The sequence below is a fragment of the Pungitius pungitius genome, chromosome 8 (assembly GCF_949316345.1).
Source record: "Pungitius pungitius chromosome 8, fPunPun2.1, whole genome shotgun sequence".
NCBI lineage: Eukaryota > Metazoa > Chordata > Actinopteri > Perciformes > Gasterosteidae > Pungitius > Pungitius pungitius.
In genome coordinates this window covers 19,589,275-19,616,797 of record NC_084907.1, presented here as the reverse complement: position 1 = coordinate 19,616,797, position 27,523 = coordinate 19,589,275, and the positions used below count along the sequence as shown (strand labels likewise).

Genomic DNA, 27,523 nt, shown 5'->3' with positions numbered 1-27,523 from the left:
CCCGGGGCCCCCACACCTGCAGTGGCCCCCGAGAAACATACTGTGTTAATTAGTTGCACATGAATTAATGAATTACTTATTTGGAACACTTTGGCTTGTCGGCACCTCCTAAAAACCGGAGGAATTACTTGATTAATGAGGTGCTTCGGCAAAAAAACATCAACGTAAGTGTGTTTAAATTGGATATGAGTATACTTCTTATGATCAGGTTTAAATTATGCAGTTTTGAGTCCCCTTTTGTCTATTTGAAGAGTCCAAATCTATTCCTTAGAGCTGTATGATGTGAATTATGAAACCGCCAGTGCAATAGTAAGGGATTCCAGACAAGTTAATAATATAGATAGATAAAAAAATAATTATGTAAGGTAAGTAAGCTTAAGACCTGCCATATACACAATAAATATTTAAATGCTGTAATGGCTGTAGGCGTGAGTCAATACCTGCTGTGGCATTTGGTGTCAGGTCCAGAAGGGCTGCAGAAAGAAGTCAGGGGGCCGTTCCTGTCTGGACTCGTGAAGCGTCATCAGAACTGATCCAAGCCACAAGTCTTCCTCTTGCCAAGAACGGTCAAAGTGAAGAGACGGCGGTTCTTGCGTGAGCAAAATATCCCAGAATGCATTTCCTCTTGGGGTTTTCATCTGGTTTGATGGAAAAAAAAAAATAGGTAAAGCCGAGCGGATCCCCTGATGAAGGCCGCCAATCATGTGCGACATCTGATCGGGAAAGACAAGACTTCAACAAGACATTCCCACAACAGACTGTGAGTTGAACTTCTTGTGTTAAGGGTAAATATACACATCCTGGCCTGCAACTTGTATAACTCTTTATCTATCTTTGCATGGGTGAGTGTGTGTGTGTGTGGCACCGCTTGAGGCTCCATGAGTTTTAATACTTGCAGTCTATATACGTTCACACAACTGGACCTGGGAAAACCTCACAGACATCTATCATGGGATCATCCTCCTCTGGTGGACATTTTCCCCCTTAGCCACAGGTGGATTTTCCGGGGACACTTGCTCCGTGTCCACATGGTACGAGGTGATTTCCTCACAGCCAAGTTAAGTCTCTGGTGCCCTTCAGGGTAAAATCACGCTTCCATTCCCATCTGCCCGACCCTCTGTCAGCATCACTCCAGGAATACAGACCAAAGCTTTCCGTGAATAATGGATGTGTAGCACACTCATTAGTATAAATAAATAATTAACCACCACACGAGAAGCAGAATTAATCTTGTAAATGTATGATGATGTTAAAATAACATGACGGGGAAGGAAGGACAACCTCAGTAAGTATCTCGCCATGTAAGCTGATTAGCTTCAGCTCAACGCCTCTGTTCTTATGTCTGTGTGTGTGTGTGTGTGTGTGTGTGTGTGTGTGTGTGTGAGTGTCAAAATTCCTCTCATCATCTTATTAAGAGGTTTTATTTTGACGCTGCTAAAGATGAGGCACACATAGGCTATTCCGGTTTGGTCTTTTGGAATCTTACAAAGTGCATCCAGGTGAGCAGTGAGGGAAATACCCATGGATCATTGCTGCCATTATGGGAACCAATCAAAAGGATTTAGTCCACTCCCAGCTCCCCCTGGTACCCAATTCAACCCATTCTCATCTGCTCACCCCTAATGATGCTATGCTAGCATTTAGCTCAAAGCACCGCGGGGCCTAAGTAGAGCCTCGCAAAGCCACTAGCGTACCTGTAGACTCGGGAGTTTTCGTTTTTTTCGAGGACCCCGGCCTGTTCGCTCTGACGCATGTCACTCGTTTCTCTGTGTGAACCGCAGGTGTGTGTGTGTGTGTGTGCGTGTGTGTGCGTGTGCTCAACACATTCCGCTGCCCATCTCCCGCCTCATATTAGGAGATTACTTAATAAACAGAGATGTTCTCTCCTGTTGGCTAACAGTGCCTGCTGCTTGACCCGATTCAACTCCATTAAAGAGGCCAACAGGCTATTAACCCCCGCGTCAATACCTCACGGGTTCAGCCACACTTACAAACCCATTTCAGCAGCAGTCATAAACAGTGGCCTTATTATAGCATCTCCCGGCCAAAGCAGACCGGCCTCGGTGATCCCATAACAAAAGAGTCCCAAAGTCGGCATTAAACCAGGTTGAACGAGGCCACTCGGGGGAAACACACAGGAAATGTGAACTAATGAACTGTTGTCGATTGTTTTATTATTCGGGGAAAGGCTGAAAATCATTCATTTTCATACCAGGATAGGAGTGGAAATGGGCTTCTGGATTTGTGCGGCTAAATGGACAATAAAGTGCCACATCAGTTCATCCAAATCACATTCCCACGTTCCTCCTTGGAGGGAGTTTTATTCATAAGCTCCGAGCTTAATCAACAATATGCAAGGAGGCGTTAAAAAGGATGAAATTAATTAACTGACTTTTAGCATTGCATTAGTCTCACAGCCTGAATATGGTGGGATTACAAATGGAATTTTGAATTCATTGGTTTTCCAAAGTAATGTCAATAAAAAGAACCTCGCAACCTTCTTATTCGTCTTGCTATAGGGGTCCTACCTTTAATAAAGATTTCCATAAGCATTTGATTCATGTGAGTAATGGGGGCAGGGGGAGCTTTCATCAGCCTCTAACCATCATTAAAACCGAGACCCTCTGTGAGCGTAAACAAGCAATGATTTCCAGACTGGAGATTTATCACAACAGCACCAGGCGAGCACCCCGCTGAGAAGCCCTATTCCAGCAGTCCAACCGCATCTCGGATCCAGTAAAAAGCCACAGCAGAAAAGCACAGTCACAGGCATGCACATTCCTGCTGTCTCTCACTCACACACACAAATAATAACTACCTTTATGTGTGGTTTCTTATATAATATCCCCCCTGGGGTGAGGAATGAAAACAATGGATGTAAACAAATGAACAACGTCCCCTTTTAATAAATGTCTCGGAAGGAAACTGATGTTACTTCTCTCCTCTTCCCTGTGGCAGGCTCGGGGTGTTTACCCAACACCCTCAGGTGCCACGACTGAGACGTCGCTAAGCAACCGCACCATCCCTGTTGTTGCTCTGCCTCGGGCACTCAAGTGGGAGCTTATGTGGACTTAACTTTGAAAGAGCAGCAGTGTTGAGGGGTGGAAGGAGGATTCCCAGGAGAAAAAAAATATATATTGTATTGGGGTGAGGCACCAGGGTCGAGGTGTCTAACCAGTGTCACCAGCAGCACAGACTGTCGGGACATGGCAGCCATGTACTCATGACAGAAAGTCTGGGTTTAAACCAGCAATCCAGGCCGTTTCTGCCCTTTCTTCTGCCTCTGACAGACGTGCTTTGTGGCCTGTATTGTCCAGCAGAGCAGAGCAGAGCATGGACACGTGAACACTAAACTCAACCAAATGTAACAGGAGGATTTCAGCTGTAAAGAACAAACCCGCCGTCGCAGAGCACGTCAGCAGTGGGCTAAAAGTGCCCCCTAGCGGCTCCCAGGTGCACCTTCATTACAGAAAATAAAAAGCGTGGCCCATCACCACTGATGGCTCCATATGTACCCTCATTGTTCCTCATTGTTCCTCTTTGGTCAACGGCCACGCGGAAGCTGCTCGCAATCACGGCAGCACCAAGCATCTGTCCCGGTGAAGAGGGGCCGAACCCGGTGTCCCCCAACCCGGTGCAGCTGTGTCGGCCGGATAACGGAGACGGACTCGAACAAGACGCAGAACTCTACAGAGAGACTGCACACTATGTGTGTGTGTGAGAGAGAGAGCCACATGCACATGGCGTGTCACGCTCATCGGAGGTGTGCTCAATAGATGCTCAGGGGGAGACACGCGCGGGGTGTACTACATGTGGCTTTGCAGATGTTGGAGGATTACGAAGAATTATCTGTGAACAGGTAACAGTGAGAAGGAATTAAAAGGCATTTAGCTCACCCGTGTTCAACGCCTCAGCGTCGTCAGTCAGTGCCACATGGAGCACACCTCCAGATGGTTTGATAGTGGAATGCTGCCCCCTAGCGTCAGGAAACAGTTTGCTCTCTTTAAACACCAAACCATACCAGTTATTGTAAAATTATTTATTCAAACTATAATAGAGAAATTATTTTTTTCTTTATGCGGCGTGGATCATTTCTCAATTCTCTACAAAACCATGTGTAAACTCAAGGTTTAACATTTATAAATATACAAGAAGATTAGGTTTGTGTCCTTCAAGTCAGAGGACAAAGTCGTTCACTATTGAAAAGGTCAAAATGTGTGTTGGTGGGCGGCTACAAAAATAGAAATCACTTACAGCTAGATGCATTTTTGCTATAGCAACACGGGTTAAAACCTACAGTTTTGGAAGTCAATACATGGCAAACTTTTTTTTCTTTTCTTTAAAAGAACAATTTCATCAAAAAACAAACAAACAATGAAATCTACACACCTAACAACACTGATTTTAAACATATCATATGCAGGTAAAGGCATTTTGAGAATTTAATCTACAGAAAACACACCCAATAAGCCAACCTTCATTTAAGATGGAGTTTAGTAAATAAATATATTGAACAGGTGTAGTGATGGAGATGACAGATACAGAGCGAACTGCTGCTTCATGAGTTCCAGCAGGGTTAATTGCTTCAGGGTGGCTATATGGCTTATTCATAGTTAGGAAGGCAACTCAGTAGGTTACACAGGTAGGACCTTAAATGAATGCAGTAAACAAATCCAAAATAAAATCATTCGATTAAGATTAGTCGATTAAAACAATTTGATTGAAAATCTGATTTCCATTGCATTTAAGTCCAATGCACATACAAATCTAAAATATACTGTCCTGTGTGACAGTGCATGAAGTACAAGAAGTCTTTTGCTCGTAACGTACATAATCCTTTACTGCGCTTTTTGAAAGGTTGCAAAGGGGAAAACGATAGCGTCAGTCCATGAGTGCTCTGAAGCTAAATAGGCATCACGAAGGGGAGGTAGAGAGGCCGTCCAACGGAGTTACTACTCTACTTCAGCTGCATCTGAAAAGCCTCAAAGCCAGCAGAGAAAAAAAGTTCTCCTCCTCGTCACTGGGAGGAGCCCCTCATTGTGCAGGACACACGCACACGTCTCTCTAATGTGGAGCCTATTTGAGGAAGCCCTTGTAGAGGAAGTGGGAGTGACTGGTGGATCTCTCGTTTTCCAAACAAAAGAGCAGGTCCCTGAGATTGACGCGAGTGATGCGCTGCCGTGTGGGTCTGGAGCCCGACGAGCCGGCCCCGCCAGACACAGAGGGACCCGATGCCTGCGCGATGAGGGACAGATGGGCGGGAGAAAGAGAGGTTGACAGTGGGGGGGGGGGGGGGGGGGGGCATGGGTTTAGTTTTTGGTCTCCATCACAAGCAGACATGACCGTTTCTGGAGTTTTGCTGCCTTGACAGCTCGTTTTCTGCATTGTCATAAGCGTTGAGGTTTTTTTTTTTAACCATTATGATTTCTATGTGCAGGCAGCACCAGCCTTAGGTAGCCAGAGCAAAGTAGATATGTTTAAAAAAAAATGTGTTAAAATGGACGAAAACTAAAAACCGTAAACAGTAAGTATTTAATGATTCCTATAACAAATCATGGAAACAGCATTTATTGAGGAATGCTTCTGTCCCAACCTTTTTGAGCCATTTATGCAGTTGATCACTGTGATCAGTATAAGCACGCTTTCAATTGCCATGAACCCTATAAATGCCCTTTTCAACAATGGAATATTCATGCTAATAGAAAAAAAAAAGTTATTTCCATGCATTGCACCGAACAGAATACAATGGAACTCTGAGATATCTGTTTTTCTTCTATTTTTCAACAAACATTCTAAAGAAGTCTACATCTAGAAAAAAAACTGAAAGGCGTGTCATTTGGATCATTTGGAGACCGGGAAGGTGTATAAATATAGACCTCCTTTAGTTTACTGCAGCCTTTGTACACGTAAACAAGTGTAAGCAGGCCATTTCCTTTGAGAATTAGATTAAGTTAAATTACCCCCCATCCCCCGCCCCCGTGCCTGAAGTGCTTGCCCGACTACTACCCCCCCCCCCCCTTTAGTTGTAAACCCGGTGAAACACTGTGGTGGATGTTTGCGTGTATGCATACGTGCTGTGAAAAGGAACTCTCCTCCTTCCTGGTTCTTATTTTTTGCGTGAATTTCCCACTTAAATGTTTCAGGACTTTACCCACCTGGCCCACAATAAATCACACTATGTGGGGAATGTGGTGTAATTATTGTTACCTCGGCAGCAGAGGATGGGGAGTCCTGAATCTTCCTCTTCTTCCTGGGACCAATGGCTGCTAAAGCGGTCAGGTTGGCCTCCCTCTGCCTCATCTGAGCCAGCTCCTGCTGCTGCATCTGGATAGGGCACACATGACCACGTGAAAATCCCAGCATGCAATGCTAAAAGCGTACAGAAGCCAACTGTCCTGCTCCTCTCGTCCTACCTCTTTTGCCTTCTGTTTGAGAAGCAGCTGCTCTGGGTCCTCCTGACGAGCTCGAGACTGCAAAGCAGAGAGCAAGACTCATTAATAACGGATGTCAACAGTTTATTCTACACAGACAACTTGTGGGTCTCATGGACATCAACATTTAGAAACACCACATTTCTTGCTATATATATTCCTTCAATAAAATAATACACACAAAAAGTTTTTTGATATATCGCACAATTTTCTAGAAATTGTTTAGTTACTTCCCAAACTTCCTGAGGGTGACTCCAAATCAATCATAAGCAACGTTAGTCAAACTCTATGGAATATGAATGTGTCTCTGGTGAAGAGATTAGCTGCAGGATACCAAAGCACTACATGCTATCATAAGTAAAAGCGAAAGGAGTCGATTATATGATGAGCATTACCTCTTAGTCAACATTTCTTTACAATATTTGACACTCAGGTGTCTGAATCTACAGGATTTGACTTCCTCTTCCCCACAGCAACTCCATTACCCTTTTGTGTAATGTAAAATTTCAGCAACAGCCTTTGGAAATATGCTTATAATCATTATTAGCTGCGAGTGAAGCTGCACCTTTGCTGCCTTTAGGAGGATCTCTCTCTCCTGTTCCTCCTTCCGTTGTTTCTCCAGCTGGTCCAACTGCTCGAAGAACTTGAGTTGAGCGCGAACATTGCTGCTCTGCTCATACTTGCCATCCTCCTATCAACACACAGCAGTGCAACAATGTAAGCTTTTATAAAAGGAGCAAAAACAAAGCAATGTACGACATATCAGTCGCATGCTATAGACAGCGTCGTTATCACAGGGGACCCCCAATCTTAACCATGAGGAGAAAACATTGGGCGAGTCTTAAACAATGCCGTGAACAAACCTTGCAGTTGAGGTTTTTCTGTAGAGCCACTTGGGAAACTTTTGCCAACAAGTCCAAGAGCCGCTGCTGAGTAGCGTGGGAGACAAAGTTCACCACCTCTGCACCCAGTTCTGTCACACCGTGCCTCCTACCTGGAAAGGAAAAGATGGATGGTCAGATAGATGCATGCATGGCGTATTGTCCAAAATGCTAAAAGCGTCTCACCTATCGCCTGCATTGTCTTCTGTAGAATGGCAAAGGAGAGGAAAGCCTCGTCCTTGCAGGAATGTGTCACCGCTCCCACTAGTCGAGAATTGGTTGCAAGGATATTGGCGTTTTCCTCTGATAGGTTCACTCCAGCCATGGAGGCCACGTCGTTGATGTCGTCCTCATCTCTGCAAACATAAACAAATACGTGGCAAAAAACAGCTCATAACTCTGATAGATCACCATGAACTGTTTTTAACATTTTATATGTTATAAAACATATCCTTACATTGAGATCAGTATTTGTTTTGCCGGGTACATTTTCCCCCTACGAGTGATGTTTTCACTAAAGTCTTTTCTAATTCCTAATAAAAAGCATTTCCCTTCTGTTGTCATTGTTCTTACTTGAAAGTGGCACCCGCCTGTTTCAGCGTGTTCTTTTGAGCCAGGCTCAAGGAAGCAGCGGAGACTTGTTTAGAAAGGGGAGACAACTCTGGCCTCAATGGAGCTGGCAGAGAAACAAAAATATCTCAATGAACACCAAAGGTCCCCCGGGGAAAGCCAGACACTGGTGTGATCAGATGGACACCCTCACCTGGCTGCAGCTCTTTCAGGTGGACCTGTTGCTGTCCCAGCATGATGCGGCCAGGGGCCTGATTCCTGAGAGTCCCCATGGGGGTTGTGGGTAAGGCTACCTGAGGTTTCAACATTGGTCTCGGCTGTTGGGTCTGGATAACCTGCATGGATAAAGGTTGTGCTTTTTTTAAACAGGGATGTCATTGAGTGGAAATATAAATGCCACTGGAAGTTATATATTTGACTTTGTTAGTAAGAGACATATTGGTTCACCACTGGTTTGCTTGTGCCTGGCTGGAGATGAGGCCGGCTGACCGGAGCAGTGAGGCGAGGCGCTGGGCCGCCCAGGACCACAGTGGTGGGGATGGGCGAGGTGGAAGGGACGGGACCCGAGGGTGTCTGCGGAAGCTGACTCTGCTGGATGAAGGCGGCCGAGTCTGGGGTGAGCTGCCTCAGAGCCGGGAGGCTTCTCTAAAAAAGGTAAACGGGTTGTATTTCACAGAACAGCACTTAAGATGAAAGTGGTTTCCTGCAATCCAAAAAATAATTTTACCTGGAAGGTAGATGGGTGGAAAAATGACCATAGAATACACGGTATCTTACCTTGAGGAAAGGCACGAGGTAAGGTTGGGGTGAGGAGTTGAGCTCTTTGTACAATCTGCTGGTGAATTCCTCCGCCTCCAGTCTGCCCTCCTAGTACAATATTTAGAGATAGAGCTGAGAGAGAGAACTATCATTTGCAAGTAAAGATGATGCTTACACTTTTAAAAAAAGGACAGCTGGCATTTATTTATTTGAGCCTTTAGGTCAATTGTATTCAATTACAGCATGTTCTTTAAATAAGAAACCCAACATAGCCAGTGACATGTCCGTGTCTCCTGTGAGCAGGTCCACTCACCAGCAGTTCCTTCACCAGCTCTCTCACACTGGCTGCAGTTTCTGTAGATTGCTTCCCAGTGGAGGCCAGCTTGATCAATGTAGACAGGAAGTTCCTACATTTCTTCACGTTCTCGATGGTCTCCTGCAAAAAACCATACACAGCATCCAGATTACAAACAACGTCCTGTTCCATCTCTCTTTTATTATCGGACATGCAGACAGCCAACTCTGTCTGATCCCTGGTGCGCTACTCACTTTGCTCATGGTAATTGAGGCCACTGTGGTCCCAGCGGTTTGGCTGACGGCCCTGGGGGTGATCCCTGGTACTGCAGCCCCAACTGGGCTCTGAGAAAACATACATCTCCGTCACAAACAGGACGTTCACACGTTTCCCAAACACACACGTCGAGTCCTCACAGCAGAGTGTGGGATTTAGAGTTGCTTCAAAGCTGGTCACGTGCATCAAATGTTAAGGTACACAAGAGGAAACAGGTGCTCTCCTCATGCAAATTAATTTCAGTTGGATGTGCTTCCTCAAAAAATAGCTACAATGTTTTTTTTCCCCCTCACAATATTAGGAAATAATCATGCACACTTTTGTTTGTTAGTGTGAAATCTTCTGACATGTTTCACAGTGTTTAACACAAAACACTTAATAAATTGCTGACTTCCTTCAATCCAGGTTTCAACTATTTTACAGTCGATCCAGGAAACAGGTTTCAGAATGACGGATGACATTTCCATTGAGGCAAAATGCACTCATGAGATACCTCTGGTGTCATTTTGATGATATTATGAGTTTATGTGTCAAAAAGGGAATGGGGCATTTTGTTTATCACCGAACAATGCAAAGCATGTTACCGACAGACAAGCCGAGGGACCATGAGAAGAATTCTTTTGACGCCAACACACCTGAAGGATGGGCGGTCTGTGAAGAGTCGTGGTCGCAGTGAGTGGCGTTGGGGCGGCGCAGCTCTGGCGGATTGGGCCAGGGCCGACTTGTCTGCTGATGTTTCCAGGAGCCTGAGACAAGACACAACATCTGAGATCTTAAATGCCCTTGAATTAATTCAAATGGATTGTCGGGGAAAGCCGCAGTAACCGGAGCAAACCCTCGCAGGCACGGAGAAAACATGCAACCTCCACACTGAAAGACCTCTGGGTGGTAACTAATGTTCTGCTAACAGTCCCCGGACCTTAAGGCAGGACGGTTTCCAGGGCAGGGACATAAGAGACACAATGGTTGATGGCACAAAGCTCCTCCAAGGCAGACTAGGGGTTCTTACCTGACCGGGAGGCGCGCTTGTTGGCGTAGCGGCCCGAGGTGCCATGCCTCCCTGTGCCTGCGCCTGCATCTGGGCCAGCGCCTGCTGAGGAATCATCAGCAGCTGTCCGCTCTCGCTGCGGACAAGCACCATCCCTGAACCATCAATCAGAACAGTTTAGTGTTATCTTAATTATTAATCTGACACGCTACTGGCAGGAAGTCTGAGAGGAAACATAATCATTAAACCACTGATCTGAGACAAATGGAAATTAAACCGATTTGGTGAATCGCTGATGTAAGCAAACAAATGACTTCAATCACCTGGGGGGAGCTGGATGTTATGCAGGCCTATACTGGGCTGTCCCGGGTTGGTCTGGGGTAGCCTCGGGGCCAACATCTGAGGCATCGGACCCCGGGTCCCGCCGGGACTGCTGGCCACTGTCGACGGCATCCGGACAGCGCCCGCGGCCCCAAGAGCGACGGCCGGCATCACGGTTGCGGGGGGCTCTGCTTTAATTATGTGCGACCCCGCGCTCACGGACACCGGCCCGGGTGACGCGGGGTTGTTTACGAGCGGGGGACCTGTGGCGTTGACCCCATTATTGTTCCCGAGGAAGGGTGCTCCGAAACCCGCGGGCTGCGCAGGCGGCCTGACGAGCGCCGCGGGGGGTCCCGTCGCTCGGATCGCGGACTGAGCCCCCACGGAGGAAACGCTTGGTGTCTGAATGACGCTGCACGGCGAGGGATGCGCCGCTGCACCGGCCAGCCCTTCGGACATCACCGGCCCGCCGCCGACAGACGTCACCGCACCGGTGCCACTTGCCCCCGCGAGAGAGCCGCCACTTCCTGAACCGTGAGAGTTCATAATTTGGCTCCCGTTGTAAGTCTGCGTTACGTGAAACGACACTTTCCCCTGTGTGTCAGGGAGAGGCGTCACAGCGCCACTGACAACAGGTGTTTTGTCGGGGTCGCGCGCCGCGGTGGATTCCGTCGATGCATCCATGGTTGCATCCATGGTTGAACCATGGGGGACGTGGTTGTGACGAGACCCCCCCCCCCTCCCCTCCCGCAGCACTGCAACTTCTTCAGAAGGGAACACCTTTTACAATCTTAAGAGTTTGAGATGTGGCAACACGCTGTTTTTCCTCAGTAAGCTCACGCGCTTGCTTTCCGTGTACACTCGGAGGGACAGAGAGGAAAACGACGTTAGTAAGTCACGGCGTACCTGCTTCCCCAATCGTCCTGACCGAGTCCCAGCTGGACATTAGCTCGCGCTACCCCCTTGTCCGGGGAACTATATCCGTGTAATTACCGGCTGCCTCGTGCCTACACCAGTGGTTGTTGTGGCACAAGATCGACGGGTGTAACTCCACCGACTGTACGGGATGACAAACCGCCGCTTTATTCACCTCTGTGTGTAAAAAAGGCTCATCCAGCGGACCGGAGTCTATCGCCATCTTTACTCTCCTGCGAGCTTGTGAGAAGTAAGGGACTTACCGCCTGACATGCGCATGCGCACAACAACCAAACGTCTCGGCGCACGGGGTTTGGCGAGCTGTGATTGGCCGTGCCGCATTCTAAAAGGGCGGTACCAATGGCCTCAGCTGTCATTCCGGGGACGCATGAGACAGAACAACATCGTACCGGAGACCGACGGTCTTCACCAAATACCACATAGCGGTCGACGTGTTTACGCGAACCCAATGCCGGTGTAGGTGCAGAATTGTACCGCCTCACTATTGGCGGAGTACTAACGTGGTTTGCAACAAGCGAACGAACCACATTTTTGAGTTTACTCTCCCTCGATGCGCGGGGCAAGATGGCTGCAGTGTTGTGGCCAACAAGTGAAGCCTGGAGTCACTTGCCTGTTGTTGGGAGGCGTTGGAGGGCGCCCCACCTGCCTCTTACTGCAGCCCACGGGGCCGGCAGCAGTCACGGGACAAATGCTGTGGTTGAAATGACGTTAACAAAGAAATGAGTGCACAATTCATACTTTGTCTTTTTATGCTTTTACTTTCATTATTGAAATATATATCCAGCATGTAGGCTGAGGTTACTGCTTCTAAAAGTTACAAATGTTCAGTCCAATTAAAAGAGGTTTGTCTTTTCTATCACCTTCAATTATCACCCACCATTGAAACGGAATGAGTAAGACATGGCAATAACATAATGTACTAGGCTTATCACGTATACATATATGTACACCTACTATAAATATTTCACATTTCATATATATACACAATCTAAATAAGGACATTTTATATATGATGCATTTATTTCCTTATTTATACAGTTTAAGTGGACATTGAACATTGTTCCAATTCACTTCTCTTTTGAATTCCCAAAATGTGCTCTGAATACCTCGAGTAGTGCAATATAGCCTCATATAATACTAAATCGAATAATAGTTGGTTTACATGCGGAAACATGCGGTCAACAAGGTACAAATGGCTCAAGTGTTGATAATTGTGTCATCGAGTGAATAAAATAAAAGTACATGTTTTAAACTGTCTCAAACTCTTCCACGGTTTCCACGAGGCTCTCCGGACGTGATGTACGGGTTTTGTCAAGCCTCTAAACTCCACCAACTCCCTCTGCTTTATTTTTGCGGTACGCCAGTGAGCTAAATAAACGAACCACATATACCACACACAGGTGCGCGCCATCGGCAATGATGCGCGTCACCGCGTCATCTTACAAAGGGCACAGGTGCCCGCTGATTGTTCGCACGGCTGATTGATTCGTGGTCTGAGGTTTGCCGTGCTTTGCTGCTCTCTGGTTTAGCCGCTGTGTTTTTTTGAATTTGTAAACGTGGTTTTTTTTTTGGCTGCCAACATGAGTGGCACCCCATACATCGGCAGTAAAATTAGTTTGATATCCAAGGCGCAGATGCGGTATGAGGGAATTCTGTCGTCCGTCGACACCGATCGGTCCACCGTCGCCTTGGCTAAAGGTGGGTTATTGGTGCCCACGCGTGTTTTTCTCGTTCGTGTTCTCTTCCTGTAGGACATTGTGACATTACCCTCTGTTCCCAAATGTTAACCATATGCTGTACTCCAACAATATGCATTTATTTATTGTCCAACAGTTAAATCCTATGGGACAGAGGACCGGCACTCGGATCGACCAGCGCCACCGAAAGATGACATTTACGAATTTATAATCTTCCGAGGAAGTGACATCAAAGACATCACTGTGTCGGAACCACCAAAACCTCACCATGGGCTACCTCGTGACCCTGCTATTGTACAGGTGTGTCATTGCCCCATAATTTAGACTCCCAGAAGTCTTTCTTTTCAATTGATGAAATGGGCCGCTTTTATTCAATTCTTTTTTGGTTTCAGTCGTCCATTGGCAATTCGTCTGCTGCTTATCACCCACGCTGGAGTTCATACAGGGACATGATGCCCACCTACAACCAGCTGGCTGCTTCTTCTCTACTCAACCAGCAGTACAACGCAGCACTGGGCTTGGGTACAGCGGGTGACTCTATTATCCGTAGTTTTATTTTCTTCTCAAATGTTAAAGTGGTCTTATCTGGTTCTCTCTGCTGTTGAGCAAACCCACCGTCGTATGTTCCTGCTCCCTCAGTACCAGGAATTCATGCCGTCCCGGCCAGGAGGGCCCCCATGGTGGAGCAGGCTGTCCAGACGGTGCCTTTGGTCAGTGCCGCCCAGAAAAGAGGAAAGACTTTGACCCAGCCAGCGGCGAGCAAACCGCCTGTGCGTCCAACCCAGCGCTCTGGCCCGGTTCAGAAGGAGAACGTGCCGACCAGTAAGTCTGCTCAAACGCTGGCTCTTGATGTCCAGGAGGACGCGATCTTCTGTTTCGTGCCTTGCTCCTGTTTAACAAAAGACTCAAACGTTGCGATTATTCATGCGTAGGTCGGGCACCCCCTCAGCCAAGTGTGGCCAAGGTCCAAGCCCAAGGTGCCGAGAACCAGAAACCAAGGCAAAAACAAGGTATGACAACTGGAAACTGTTTACTACATCTGTCTGTTCATTCTGAAGTGAGGGCACACTTGCAGCAGGTGTTTGGTCAAAGTAAAGTTACATTTCTCTCCTGTGAGACCTCTAAATGTAAAGACCCGATGACCCTGTCCTGAACGTTAATCGTAGTGTTTGGTCCTAAAAGTGTTTCTGGTGCTCAGGTGCCGGCAGTCGGCGGTCCAGGAATCGCAGCAGAGGCCAACTTCTTGTCAAAAACTCAAAGGCCACAACTTTGCAGTTTGAGTCCGATTTTGATTTTGAAACTGCAAACGCTCAGTTTAAAGATGAGCTTACTAAGGAGGTTGTGGGTATGTTTTCTTTCATAGAATATGTCGCGTGAAAAAAATGAACATTTGGGGTGTAAACATTTGTGCGTGTGTCTATATATGCGTTTAGCTTTTTAATAAATCGTTGCAGTGGAAAAGGTGGATTCTTGTGAGGTGCCGGACAGCCAAGGTGTGCAGGAGGAGGATGAGGCTCTGGCAGAAAAGTACTACGACAAAGCCAAATGCTTCTTTGATAACATCTCAGACCTTAAGCCCAGGTGACAACGTAACCTGCCATTCCGTTTCCCCCACCCCCCCCCCCCCCCCCCCCGGCGGGTTGTCGTGCTCAACAATATATTGAACTTCGTTGTGCATCTGCAGGCGAACCACCTGGGCGGAGGAGAAAAAGATGAACATGGAGACGTTCGGCGTGCCCGGGCGCTTCCTGCGAGGCCGAGGATTCAGAGGCCGCGGGCGCAGAGGGCCGAGCGCCGCTGAGCAGCGACCCCTCCCAAAAGATGTTAGTGGGAGGGTGTGAGGCCGCTTCTTTTTGTTAACCTTTTCTGTAGATATTGTAGTTTTCTACTTATTTAAAAAAAAAAAAGTACCTCCCTTTTTCCCCCCCCCAATTTAAAGTGGAAGCATTTTTTTATTTTATTTTCCTCTATCCCAAATTCTTATTCTGGGAGTTTTCTACTTTAAAGTTTTGTCATGGGAGTAATTTCTTTTAATCAAGCAGCTGTATGCTCAAAGCCAATTTATTAATTTGCAGTTGGCTTGGTAAAGTGCAACGTAGGCACAGGAATAGAGTTCTGGTTTTTTGCTGAATATATTTTCTTCTGTCTGTGGACAGCCATTTTCTCTCCCTGCTTGTAAAATGAAAACTGTGGAGGACTTGAACAGTTGTTATTAAATAACATCATTATCGGAATGGCTTCAATCTGTTTGCATTGGTATCTTCAACTGGCCTGCACCCTCTTTGCTGACTGTTCTTATCGGAGTAAAATGACCCCATCAGAGCCTTCACTTGTGGTGGTGACAACGTGACTCCATTTGGCTCTTGGAAAACCAACAAATGCTTTTATACAGCCAAACTAATTGGATTGAAGTACATGTTGATTCCCTAGCACATGAAATGTATTCCAGCAGACTAACACTAAAACCCTACTATCAATGACCTGCATTATCCGTAATTCCACAACATTTACAATCTTTGAGTGTTCAGATTCTGAGCGCCACGGTTCTTTCTGAACGGGTTGGCTTTTCTGAACTTTTCCTTTACATCTTCAAACTCCATGACTCAAGTTGCGGTTTCATTTGACTCAAAGAGCATATAGGATTAATGTTTTGTATGTGTTTGCTTCCTAATAGAAGCCAGTTGCATGAACTTTGAGCGTTTTCCTCGTTGGGAATGTAGATGTTAAGCTCCGAGAGGTTCGGTCCCCCTCATCTGCGTAGAGGTGACACTTTCAGAGAAGGAATGTTTGAAAGTTGTCTCTACATTTGGCAATAAGTGTTATAGACTTGTGCTATTTGCTGGGGAGAAAGTTCAGAAATGCACACACATTTCCACAGGATTTGCAGCTTGTGTTTGACCATTGACGTCCTTTATAAAGTATTTCAATTTTATACCACTGGCTCACTCAAAAACCTTATGTGGGAGGACTGAACTATTGGAGACATGAGCCGATACCCGGAAACGTGACACATTAAGAATGAAGTCAATATTTGAAGAGATCTGATGTCTGCTTACCAGGAGGAAAAAGCGACATGAGTTCATCCACCTGGTCGTTTCGCACGGACTGGCTTTTCAATTTGAGTATGCGAAACGAGTCCCTGCCCCCTCTTCTGTACACGCACAAGTTCAACAGGTTGCTCCATTACTGCACGATTACTGTATTTTCTGAACAATCTACTTTTTTGACAAATAGGTAGATATTTTCACTCTCCTTGTATTTGAGTCATATGATTTAACATATCAATTATGAAAATCATGTGAAAACGGGTACTTGTAGTCTCCTCGAGCTGTTGAAGCAGGAACCTCTTCAAAACACAAAGTTCTTTCAGCATTTTATTGCCCAATTTACCTTTAGTCACCTAATTATTGCATTCTCTAGTCAGTGGTTTACTGTTCTGGGTATTAATACTGTACAAAATGACTAAGTCCCATGAGGTCAAGATCCAAAATGCCACAAACACATGCCGAAACATAAATGGAAACCGATTAAAATGTATCAATCTCCATATTTACAGTTTAAGTCTCTACCTCCAAAAACCCATACAGAGCACAACTCATAAAGGAAAGGTTGAAAGCTGTATGTATGTATGTATGTGAATGAGCCAGGGTGTCGTAGCAGAGCAGCGTCTTTCAACAGCTCGCTTCCCAAAGTCCTCTCCTTTCCTCCGCCGCGCTGCAGGTGGAGCCCCATTGTGCTTCCTAGGAAGATGGAGTCTGACTTTTCGACTTCTCCATCTCTGGGGCCGCGGCTCTTCGCCTGACTGTGCTGGTGTGCGTTTCCTCATCCTCCGACCTGACGTTGGGGGTGTCTCCTCCGTGGGCGTTGCTGGTCTGGCTGTCAGAGGAGGAGTTTGAAGAAGTGGAGGACGTGCGGGACTTTGTATCAAGGCCCTCAAGGACATGTCGAAGGAGTCCGTTAGTCGTCACTTCGTTGTTGTTGTTGTTTCCTTGGACTGTGGGTGAGATATGAAATACAAAATACCATTAAGGAGGTAACTGCACAGCGCTTCTTTTAATCTCTGCTCTGTTTCTGGCTTACGTACCTGGCACCCCGTCTTCTCCCCCAGAGCTGTAAAAGACATCCAAGGCCTCATGGTCAGAGATCTCAACCAGCTCCATCTGGTCCAGCAAGTCCACGTTCACCTCCATGGACGAGATGCTGCCGATAGGAGCTGCAGGAGAAGTTCAAGCACGGGAATCGTGTTGTGGGCTGCATCATCTGTGCCTGAGTGTGCATTTCGTTCAAAGGGTCTACAAAAAGATTGCCGCCGGGTCAACTCACGCCTCTTGTAGTCTCGGATACACAGGTGCGCCGAGGACAGGTAGGCGTCCACGTCATGCTGGAAGACCTCCTCGAAGAAACGCTGTCTTTCTCGCAGCTTTAGCTGCTGTGTCGCGTCCACATCTGGCAGCCTCTGGCCTCGCTCGGCGTCCGCTGGTAATCACAACAGGAGTCACGTGAAGTTGGAAAGCAGTCGTAACATCGGGTACCAGGAAGCTGCATTTTACATCCAGCACCATACTAGGAGAATTTCAAACAAGGTCTTCCTCTGTGGACGTAGGTGTGCTGATAACACCGTGTTGTATAACATGACGTATAGTTTGAGACCAATTTTACAGTCACTCAGGGGTCAAATGTTGGTAGCCAGAAGGGGGAGCCATTGAGCTGAATGTGATGCTTTGACTGATGGTAAGATAATGAAAATATCACATTCCGCTGTGTGAAACAACATGTCTGGTGGCCAGTTGTGGTTGCATGCTCAAGTACCTCTCGTGATTGGTGTGACTCATTTTATTGCTGTTTTATCTACTGTCATTCACTGCCGGCTTACCCCTCACCCCACTGGCGGGTAAGGGCCGACAGTGGTAACACGGACGAGTGCATCGCCGAGCGCAGGCGCCGGTCCGCAGCCAGAGGCACGGTGACAGGAAAACAGTTTTGGATGGTGTGTTTGGCTAATGCAGCGACCGCTAAACACACTGCTGAGTGCCCTTCACCCACTTTTTTTTGTGTTTGGCTAACTAACCGCTAACAGAACTAACGTGTGCACACTGTCCCTCGCCACCACTCAGACATTGCTAAGAGGCCGGACAGCTTGGCGAGTTTATCCGTGTGTTTTGGCATGGTTGCATGTAGGTAGCATAGGATGACAGCAGCGGTTATGTTCATTCAATCACACAATGCGGCATTCCTTGTTGCAGACACAGCTGGCGGAGATCTGCACTCTGTTCGGTTTGTAAAGAGCACTTCTATCCTGTTTCACCCTTCAGCTTATAAGTGATACGTTGCATGAGTCATTAGAGCAGTGTCTGAGTTTTGAAGAGCTATTACAACTTGCAGCCAAGGATTGAGCTAATCGGATGAGGCTCTCAAGCCGTGTCTAAACTGGGAATAATATAAAGATTATCCAGGCTGTGTTGACAGCAGCAATCCCAGCAGCTCTACACAACACTGGGAGATGGAGAGTAGAAAGACATTTTGCTCAGGATGTTTTCCATACCAGGAAAGGAGAGAATTCTAGCAAATATTTTGCCGTCTCTGACATTGTGAAGAGACCCCCACTTGCAACAACCTGCCTCATTATGCACCACAGCGATAACATAATAACTGCTGCAGTCGGGGTAAAGCTGCAAAGTTGGCGATAAGCAGCCACAAGTTGCAATCCCGGACCGCTGTGTCAGCGCAGTCCTCCCCACAAGCCTCGTCCACACATCTGCGGCGACGTGGGGGGGACGCTCGCCTGTCACTGCGGCTCTGCGCCGTCCTGTTTGACAGCCTGCCTGCTGGGTGCAGGGACCTGCGGGCTCCGGGATCAGCATCGAGACAGCTTCGAAGGGGAGGCGAGTGGCAGAGAACCCGAGGGTGGGGTTGGACCGGCTGACTGCAAGTGTGAGACAGAACCCGGAAATATAGACAGTGTTCCCCAAGGACTGAAAATGCACAAATCCACAAGCAGAACTGACAGCAAAAAGTGGTGAGTTGACAATTTCTGCTTTGACGCAGTTATCATAGTATAACTGTATACTGGAATAATAAACAAACAAAGCACCATTGTGTAACTGTAGGATTATGAGGATTTTGCTGTCGACGGTCTCATGAGAAAGCGTTTTAGCCCATTATCAATAGTGTTTATTACTATTGCTGTGCAGCCTGACAGAGTCGTCTTGTTTTTTATCAGCAGAATGAAGAAGATTATCTGATCAACAAACCTCAGAGCCCCTTAGTCTCTTAGACAAGTTCCTGTCCTCCGGTGCACCAAACCTGCTCCTCTCGCCTTAATTCGTCCTCCTTTTCATCCCTAAAAAACAACAACATCCTGTTCCATATGAACATGGATGCAAGAGCAAAACATATTGACCACCTGGTAAATACCAATGTTATATATACATTTCCAGCTCATGACTTTTGAGATGTGTAGTTTTCAAACCCAAGTTGAGATGACCCTGAGCACATCATAATGGATTATTGTGTGAAGGCCTAAAAGAGTGCAACAAGTTTAGCATTATATGGATTCTAAATCAATAACAAAAACTAGAGAGATTATCTTTTTTTTCTAATACTGGTGGCCACATAATTCACCTGGATCGACAGTTTGATCCGTCGTTTGAACATGCTATGCTGGTAGCTAGAGATAAGGATGCCTTCTGACTCCACATCACCTGATTTTATTTCCTCTTCAAACTTCAACCCCACTGAACATCAAGTGACATCTCTCGAGGCCATTTATCGGATTTGGAGCAGCTCCCTCTGGAAACCTCTACACAGACTTTGATGTGTAAAATTGGCGCACTTCACTCTCTTAAGTCATTTCCATCACTGCTCTTAACAAGCAGATGGAGAAAGTCTGTGTAGGAGGTGATGTTAGTGATTACAATTATGCAGGGAAGGAGTCTGTCGGATCAGCCGGTCACATGGTACAACTGCTCCTCAGCAGCTGCAGTCTTCCGTGAGAAAAGTGAGATGGCAGGTCGTCGTATTGCCATTTTGTGCTTGCGCCATTTCCGTGTCTTGATGTAAAAGTCGGAGGTTGTGCGAGTGTGTGGCTCGTCCTTTTCCCTGCACTGTTGCACAATCACTGTCTGCAGAGCAAAGGGAGACGCGCTGACAAAGCAAGATGTCAGTCGCAATCAAGAGCGGGCTGTTTGAGGCGCACGTCTGTTTAAAGAGACCAATGCAACGTTTGTGCTGGAAGAAGGACGATCCTCCATTTACTTTAGAAAAAAAAAAAAAAGATAATGTTTGCTCTACAGACCAGGACAATTCAGTTTTTTAACAAATGCTACAGGTTCACACAAATTGCTTATCTTGTAATCTCCCCCGCTCAGTTAAACACTGATTGATCACAGCATTGATTGTTTCCACTTAAAGGCTGAGGCCTTGAGCTGAAGTTTGGCTACAGATGCGTATCCTCGCATTGATTTGTCTTCCCTATCCAGTTCTTTTTTTTCCCATTTAATCACCTTGATCGATACATCTTCTCTCCCTGCCCTTCCCTGCTGACCCTGGTGACCTCTGATTAGTACAACCACTCACAGGGGGAAAACCTCCACCATTGATGAGATCACATGATCAGTCCGTTACCCAAAGTCTGTAGTATCACTCCCCAACCTCTTTCCTTTTTTGTCTATTTTTTACTATATAATCTTCATTTTTGATGTCTTTCTTTCTGTATGAGTTTCTGTTCGTATATATAATTGTCTATCTCTTTCTCCTTTCATGAAATCTTTCTCCCCTAATTTAAGTTTTCTCTGCTCTCTTTCGGTCTTTTTAATCTTTCTGTGTTTTTCTTCTTTCTATTTTCTTTATGTCCCGTCTCTCTCCGTGTTTTTTTTTGTCTCTGTACTTCTTTATCATCCTTTTCTCTCGTAGTTCTTTGTCCCTTTCTCCTCCTTCCTTCCGCCGAGTCCTCCCGAGTCTTCAGGGACTGCAGAAGGAAAAGGTCGCTGGTTCAGACCCAGTTGGAATGACTGGAAGAGACAGAAAGACAGAGACGGGCGGGCCTGGCGTGTGTGTGTGTGTGTGTGTGCTACTCTGCCTCCCCACATAAAGACAAACCTCAAATCCCCCGCGCAGGAGGCAGAGAGAGAAAGAGCCCATTCAGAACCGGACAAAGGCTCAGATGTGAAGGGAACGGGCCTGGCTGTGCTCCTCAGACATGATGCCATTTACAGGAAGTCGCTTTGGATTCAGCCAAGAGGGAATTCTCCCAAACTCACCCTTTAAAGTTGAGTTAGGATAACGCATCATCCCCACATGAACTACCAATAACCTGTTGTCTGGGAATCAGCTCACTTCCTGTTCTCAAGTTCTCCGCGTATCACGTGCTTCTTTTCACTGTCACACTTCCAGAGGGGGGGGGGGGGGGGGGGGGGGGACCTTGAGACGCCGCCTGAGAACGCCAGAGGCCACACATTGATCTGAGGGGATGAGTGAAGGAAGTGAAGGCAGGAGGGCTCGGTGTCGCTCACAGGCTGCCACACGGCCGTCACTGTGCCGAATGAAAACGTGAGCTCCCCGGCTGGCTCCCCCCGTGTGACCGGTGCAGGAGAAGGTCAGGCCGGGGCAGAGCAGAGAGACACTTGGTCTCCACACAATCCAGGTGTTTTTTTTTTTTTTACACTTGGTTGGTTGAAGGAGCAGCTGCAGCTGGGACCCCCGGCGTAAACAACTGCGGCAACTATCGCCACCTCCTCCAGCGGCTTTCCCAGAATCCAAGACTTAAAGTGTGGTTTCCATACATGAATGGATGAGGTCATCCCTGTTTAAATGGCCGTGGTGGGGGTGCCACATACTTCCATGTATTGCTTCAGCCACAATGTGAAAATCTGATTTTCAGTAGAAACGACCAAAAAAAGACATCCTCCATGAATAAATGTATTGATTTCATGGGGAAATAAATCCACATATGAAGCACATATGACATTTTATGCATTTTTCAGGTTTTTTAAAGTGTTCACCCAATTTGTCAGTACTAGCGTAGCTCTCCTTATCTCGCTGTTTGTCTCCCTCAAACAGACTTGCTGACCTTCACCTAAGCAGTCTTTGTCAGAAGGGCTATTTCATTTCGCACCGATGGGCTCTCAAATGCAACTAAAACCGAGAAAGCGAAAGAAGTAAAAAAAAAAAACTGTAAACACACAGAACAGCAGCAACAAGAGTGATGAAGACAGGAACACTTTCATAAAGGCTGTAAAACAAAGAGGACGTCTAAAAGAGATCCATTGAGTGACAGGATAGCGGTTAGCTCAAAGTGAGTCAACGCAACGCTGTGGGCGACACAATGAATCCTGCACGGGCTCATTAGTTGAAGAGGATGTCTTGTTGTTTTCACCGAGAGTCTCTTCCGTGCACCTTCCAGCAACATCGTCGCCGAGAGCAGGCTGTTTCAGGTCTACGTCGGTCATTGGTGGATCGCTCTCCGTGGGCCGTTTAGGGTAATTAACGGTGTCTCGGGGAGGAACGGTAATGCGCCTGTTTGGCTACAGGTAGGAAATAGAAGAGCGCAGATGAAACTATGACTGCAGTGCGCTATTTAATCACTAACACGACCACATCCTGGCGGTTAAAGTGCCCCCCCCCCCCCACCATATTAAAGCGTTAGTTTCTATTTTCTAGCCACACTTTCACGTGAATCTTTGCTTTTTTTTTTGTCTTCTCCTCAATCCCCGAAAAAACACATGGTGCTTTGAACTAAAGTGGAACAGACAAGTGGCGGCGCTCGTGAAATGGACGATAAACATCTCTGGAGACGGTGCACTTGATCTGTCTGCCGCTTTCATTTCCTCGGAGGCCAACAAGAACCTGCCGATCACTGGGATCCGCCGTACATTAGGGGCGGGCTAAGTCGATGTGTGTCAGTCTAAGTGCATGCACTTGCGTGTTGCTATTTGCATATTAGATCTCGTCTGTTTTTGCCGGGACAAAGCAGTGTCCAGCCCCATCACCCCCAGTCCCTCAACACAACAGTGACATCAGCGTTAACCCTCTCCGTCCTCTCCCACGGACAATCGGGCCAGTGTCGTGTCCCGACGTCCTCCATACGTCTACAAGCAGGCCGCGATGGCTTCTGATCAACACAGAAGGCTCTGATAGAAGGAGAACATGATCAATATGAACTGATTTTTTTCAAGCGAGCCAACCAGTTTATCATTTCCAAAGCGCTAGAACATTAAATTCTCTGCCCAGGAGAGGATTTAGGCGCCCTACTAGAAAGAACATGGTGTCAATCGGTTTGTTCAGATAGTTGCAGTAAAAGAAACGGGCATCTGGAGTGACGGCATCGACAAATAAATCTGTAATTACACTCCAACGCTCTCCCTCTTCATGAGGCTCAAGGTCAGGGCTTCAGAGCATTCCTGTCCCTGGGAAGGCTGCCTCGCTCTGTGCTTGTGAGGCCCGCGTGAAGCTATTTTCACTTCAGCTGGAAGGACTTCCGACGCGTCTGCTGAGACTCGACTCAGACACGTCTCAGAAGTTTTTTCTGAGATTTGCGCGGGTTGGTCAGCAGATGCTGCTGGTTGCAAAAAAAGAAATGCACTTAAATGAAATTTCTATTCTTGCACTTGGAACGGAATTTGTTTCCTTGCACACCCACAAGAGGCAAAACACGTTGATCACAGCAGCATTAGGTTCCAACCTTCTTGTTGTTTTGTTTTTATAGTGTGAGTAATGATGTTTGCCAACGACACGGCGAACCAACTGGTAATCATTAACTGATCAAACCGAGGATTCGGCTGGACACGGAGTAGATGGATGTGTTTTTAGAGGACTAATGAGAGGAGGTGGATGGTGTCCCCAGGGCTGCAGAGATTAGACCGTTTGAATTGATGGGAACCTTATTAACCCCTCTACCCACGGCTGTTTAGTGTAATCAAACACAAACACTCATAGAACATATTTAGCCACATGGGACAGGCCACACTACATTGTTTATAATAGAAAATTATTATGCATTATGCATTATCGGTATGTATGCTTCTCATGGTAAGCATGAGGATTATATAATGCTGTCAGTTAAACGAGTTATTAATGACGTTAATGCAAACCCTGTTGCAGACTGTTGTCTACATGCTTGTCTGTTTGTGTAGCTGCTCAAAGCAAATAAGTAGTAGTTTACCTTTTATTGGTAACCTGGTTCATTGTTCTTAATATTTCTCCGTATCTGCTAGATATGTAATTGGGCAACTTTATACTAACAAGTTCATCTTTGCAAATTTATGGTTTTCTCCAATAGATATCTTACAACAAAAACAAATGAGGAGAATGAGTGAAGGCTTGTGAATCCAACTGTAAAAAAAGTTCTGAGGAGGTACAATTTAAAGTGGTTCAATTTGGTTACCTTTGTATGGCATCCAGGTCTGACATTAAGCTAATGACTCGAGGGCAGAGCAGCACAGCAGATATTCGTTATTGGAAAAACTTGTATAATAATGTTTAAGTCAATAATACTTTTCTCCCTCACAGAGATACTGTGATACATTTTTCTAAAATACATACTAGATGGAACCTACTGTGCAATCCATTAAAGATACTGATGATACATATTATGCATTTTTACCACACTTATTTTCTCATTAAACAGAATCTACTGGTTATTTATATCTGGGGCACATCGAAGGGGATCGCGCTAAGAATACATGGAGAATATACAATTGCTTCTCCACCCTGCTGTCTGCACCGTGCTCCAAGCAGAGGGCCAGTCCTTTACTCCTCAGCTCTGACACATAATAAACCACAATAATCAAAATGTGGCAGAGTCTACTGTGGGCAGAGCAACAGATGGCAGACGTCTATCTCTGGAGTCCCGGCCCTGATCGTTTTTAGCCTCGTGAAATCCCAAACTGAGCTCACCGGGCCCAACTGAAACTTCATTTCTCGTGCGCTCCATCTGGGTGGAGCAGGCTGCAGTAAATCAACTACGCCACGAGATCTGCCGGCACAGTCCCGTAAGAAGAGACATCTTTGTCTGGTGGGCCTAATCCAAGGCTGTGTGTGTGTGTGTGTGTGTGTGTGTGTGTGTGTGTGTGTGTGTGTGTGTGTGTGTGTGTGTGTGTGTGTGTGTGTGGAAAGAGCGTGTTGGGAGGAGGGGGGCTGGGAAAGGGGGAGGGGGGTGTGCATCCAAGTTCCTGTTCAAAGAGAGTGTGACTCTCCACTCTGTGTTAGTGGTATATTACTCAGGGTGATGATTCGACATTCCTGTCTGACTTTTGGCTGGTGCTGCAATTGCAATTGGACCGTCCACATCACTCAAAGACACAACACGTATGCCTCATCGAGCAATTCCTACATTTGTTGCTCATCGAAAAATAAATAAAACTTCAGCTCTCTTTATTTGGCAATAATGTGTTACCATCTGATGTAATACAGGCACGTTAGGGAGGGTTTTCATCGTAGCTTGAGTTTCTGTCTTTTTGCCTTATATGTACTTTTGACGGCCCAAAGACGGAGAACAATTCCCCCTCCCCAGTGCTCCGCTCTACACATCTGCACATTAGCACTGTGTCGACGGAGCAAACTGGAGCTGCATCTCAAAAGAACCCCCTGAGCGTAAAAGATGATATCCCGACACAACGTTAAGAAGTTTTTGAAGATGACTCACGGGGCAGGCGTTTGCTGTGAGGGTTGGCTGACGAGGAGCTCATGTTGCTGCAGAGTTGTAGAAAACGGAGATGAATCAATCAGAGATGACCAGCGAGAGTTCAGCCCGAGAGGCTGCCGATCATCTCCTGCGCCCTCCTCCCACTCGCACTGCTCCAAGGTGACCGATGCTGGCTGCCAGCACTGCTGCGCTGCCTCCAACGCTTCGCCTCTTCGCCTCGGTGGACTCTTGGATGAGGCGAGAACAAGTTTGTGGCTTTGTGGAGCAGACCAGCTGACCAATGACGGGGAGGAGGGAGGAGCCGATGGAGACGGAGGAGAGGAAGGAGGGGTTTTATGTAACAGAGTGGAAAATACAGGCAGAGACAGGCACATGCCTTAGTTATTTTTGTACTCTTGCCCCCCCCCCCTCCTCCCTCTCCATTCCCCTTCTTCTGTCTCTTGTCCTTGTCCTGTTTTTTTTTTTAAAAGCTCACTCTTCTGGGTCAGGTGATGTCAACAAATGGGCAAACAACAAATACATCTTTAATATTTCGTTTTCTTTTCCTATCAGAATGCCCTTTTTTCTCTTCACAAAGAACATGTTGGCCCTTATACAATAATACATACTGGATGAGGGATTCATGTTTACATGTGTATACAATCTGTCACATCTGAATCTCAAATAGATTTTACAGAGAGATGTCTCAAGGAAAACATAAAAGCTTAACTCAAAGTAGATCCAACCAATATTACTTAGTAATCAATTAATTAGTTAGTTTGCAGAAAACTATGCACCTGCACCTGCCTATATGTAATCTTTAGAGAAAATAAAAGCCAAACATTCTCTGGTTACAGATTGATCCAAGGGAGCCTCTTCAGCATGTCTCTGTTTTACATTTAAATAAATGATGTACCTTTTGGTCTGAATCCAACAAAACTCTGTTCGGGCTGTCGAAAACTTTACTCAAAAGCAAAACCTGTGTGTATTAGACACCATCTAGTGGTCAACAGATGGTAGTTCCCGTTCTCTTTGCAGTTTCATTGCTGATAACAGATATGTCCGCATGCAAAGTTCTTACAGAGCATCATTACATCATTGCCTCTCTCCAAAAACACTGCATCAGCATTCTAGAGAGCCTCTGATAAGGTGCCGAGCCTCAGTCGCAGGCCGGAAAAGATTCTATGGTGAGTCATTGCAAGAATGTGTCTGTGGGAATCAACACAGCAAGTGACTCGCTGATCCTTCATTGTAACGTTTTTCTTCAACACAATAACCACGGCTGGCAGAACTTTTACTCGAGGAAGCAAACGGAACAACAAACATGCATGTGCTTACGTGCAGACGCGCACCGAAACCTCCAAAAGCAGACTGCACCCAGCTGGAGAGTGAAACTTCAAATACAAGCTGTAATGCAGCAGTCGGGCAGCGGTGTGAGTGAATGTTGCTTTTACTATCTATAAAAAAACACGCTGAAAAATGCAAATGAGTGGTTGATGAATATGCCTTAGGTGGCAGCATGTGTGTGTGTGTGTGTGTGTGTGTGTGTGTGTTTGTGTAAGTCCGAGTATAAAGAAGACTGAGGGAGAGAGAAAGAGAAAGAGAGAGTGGGCAGAGGAAGCACGAAGTGACTCAAAGTGAGAAATCCTCTCTACCTCAAACTAGATTGTGCGTGGGCTTTCTCATGACTGGGGGTTCACCTGCTGAGGCCCTGCAGAATCAATAGCTGAGAACTGGGCTTCTGTGCTGC

At 46.5% G+C, this 27,523-nt stretch overlaps 3 protein-coding genes across 3 annotated transcripts; 1 reads left to right on the top strand and 2 right to left on the bottom strand.

Annotated features, from left to right (window-relative positions):
• Positions 1-4,024: 4,024 nt before the first annotated feature.
• On the bottom strand, positions 4,025-11,702 carry LOC119193920 (transcription initiation factor TFIID subunit 4-like). Its single transcript, XM_037447840.2, has 15 exons — positions 10,524-11,702; positions 10,222-10,355; positions 9,848-9,958; positions 9,191-9,280; positions 8,955-9,077; positions 8,660-8,749; positions 8,330-8,527; positions 8,076-8,217; positions 7,886-7,988; positions 7,499-7,668; positions 7,295-7,425; positions 6,997-7,122; positions 6,414-6,470; positions 6,208-6,324; positions 4,025-5,235 (listed from the first exon to the last, which is right to left on the bottom strand). The coding sequence occupies exons 1-15, from the start codon at positions 11,215-11,217 to the stop codon at positions 5,077-5,079; spliced, it is 2,445 nt and encodes an 814-aa protein (XP_037303737.2). The 5' UTR covers positions 11,218-11,702; the 3' UTR covers positions 4,025-5,076.
• A 1,210-nt stretch (positions 11,703-12,912) lies between these two features.
• On the top strand, positions 12,913-15,075 carry LOC119193922 (protein LSM14 homolog B-like). Its single transcript, XM_037447843.2, has 8 exons — positions 12,913-13,155; positions 13,291-13,454; positions 13,547-13,676; positions 13,794-13,976; positions 14,087-14,164; positions 14,353-14,499; positions 14,609-14,735; positions 14,839-15,075. Exons 1-8 carry the CDS (start codon positions 13,038-13,040, stop codon positions 14,993-14,995), a joined length of 1,104 nt encoding a protein of 367 aa, XP_037303740.1. The 5' UTR covers positions 12,913-13,037; the 3' UTR covers positions 14,996-15,075.
• A 1,032-nt stretch (positions 15,076-16,107) lies between these two features.
• Positions 16,108-26,063, bottom strand: LOC119194134 (dysbindin-like). Its single transcript, XM_037448240.2, has 4 exons — positions 25,795-26,063; positions 17,478-17,630; positions 17,239-17,367; positions 16,108-17,148 (listed from the first exon to the last, which is right to left on the bottom strand). Exons 1-4 carry the CDS (start codon positions 25,835-25,837, stop codon positions 16,895-16,897), a joined length of 579 nt encoding a protein of 192 aa, XP_037304137.1. The 5' UTR covers positions 25,838-26,063; the 3' UTR covers positions 16,108-16,894.
• Between the last annotated feature and the right edge of the window lie 1,460 nt (positions 26,064-27,523).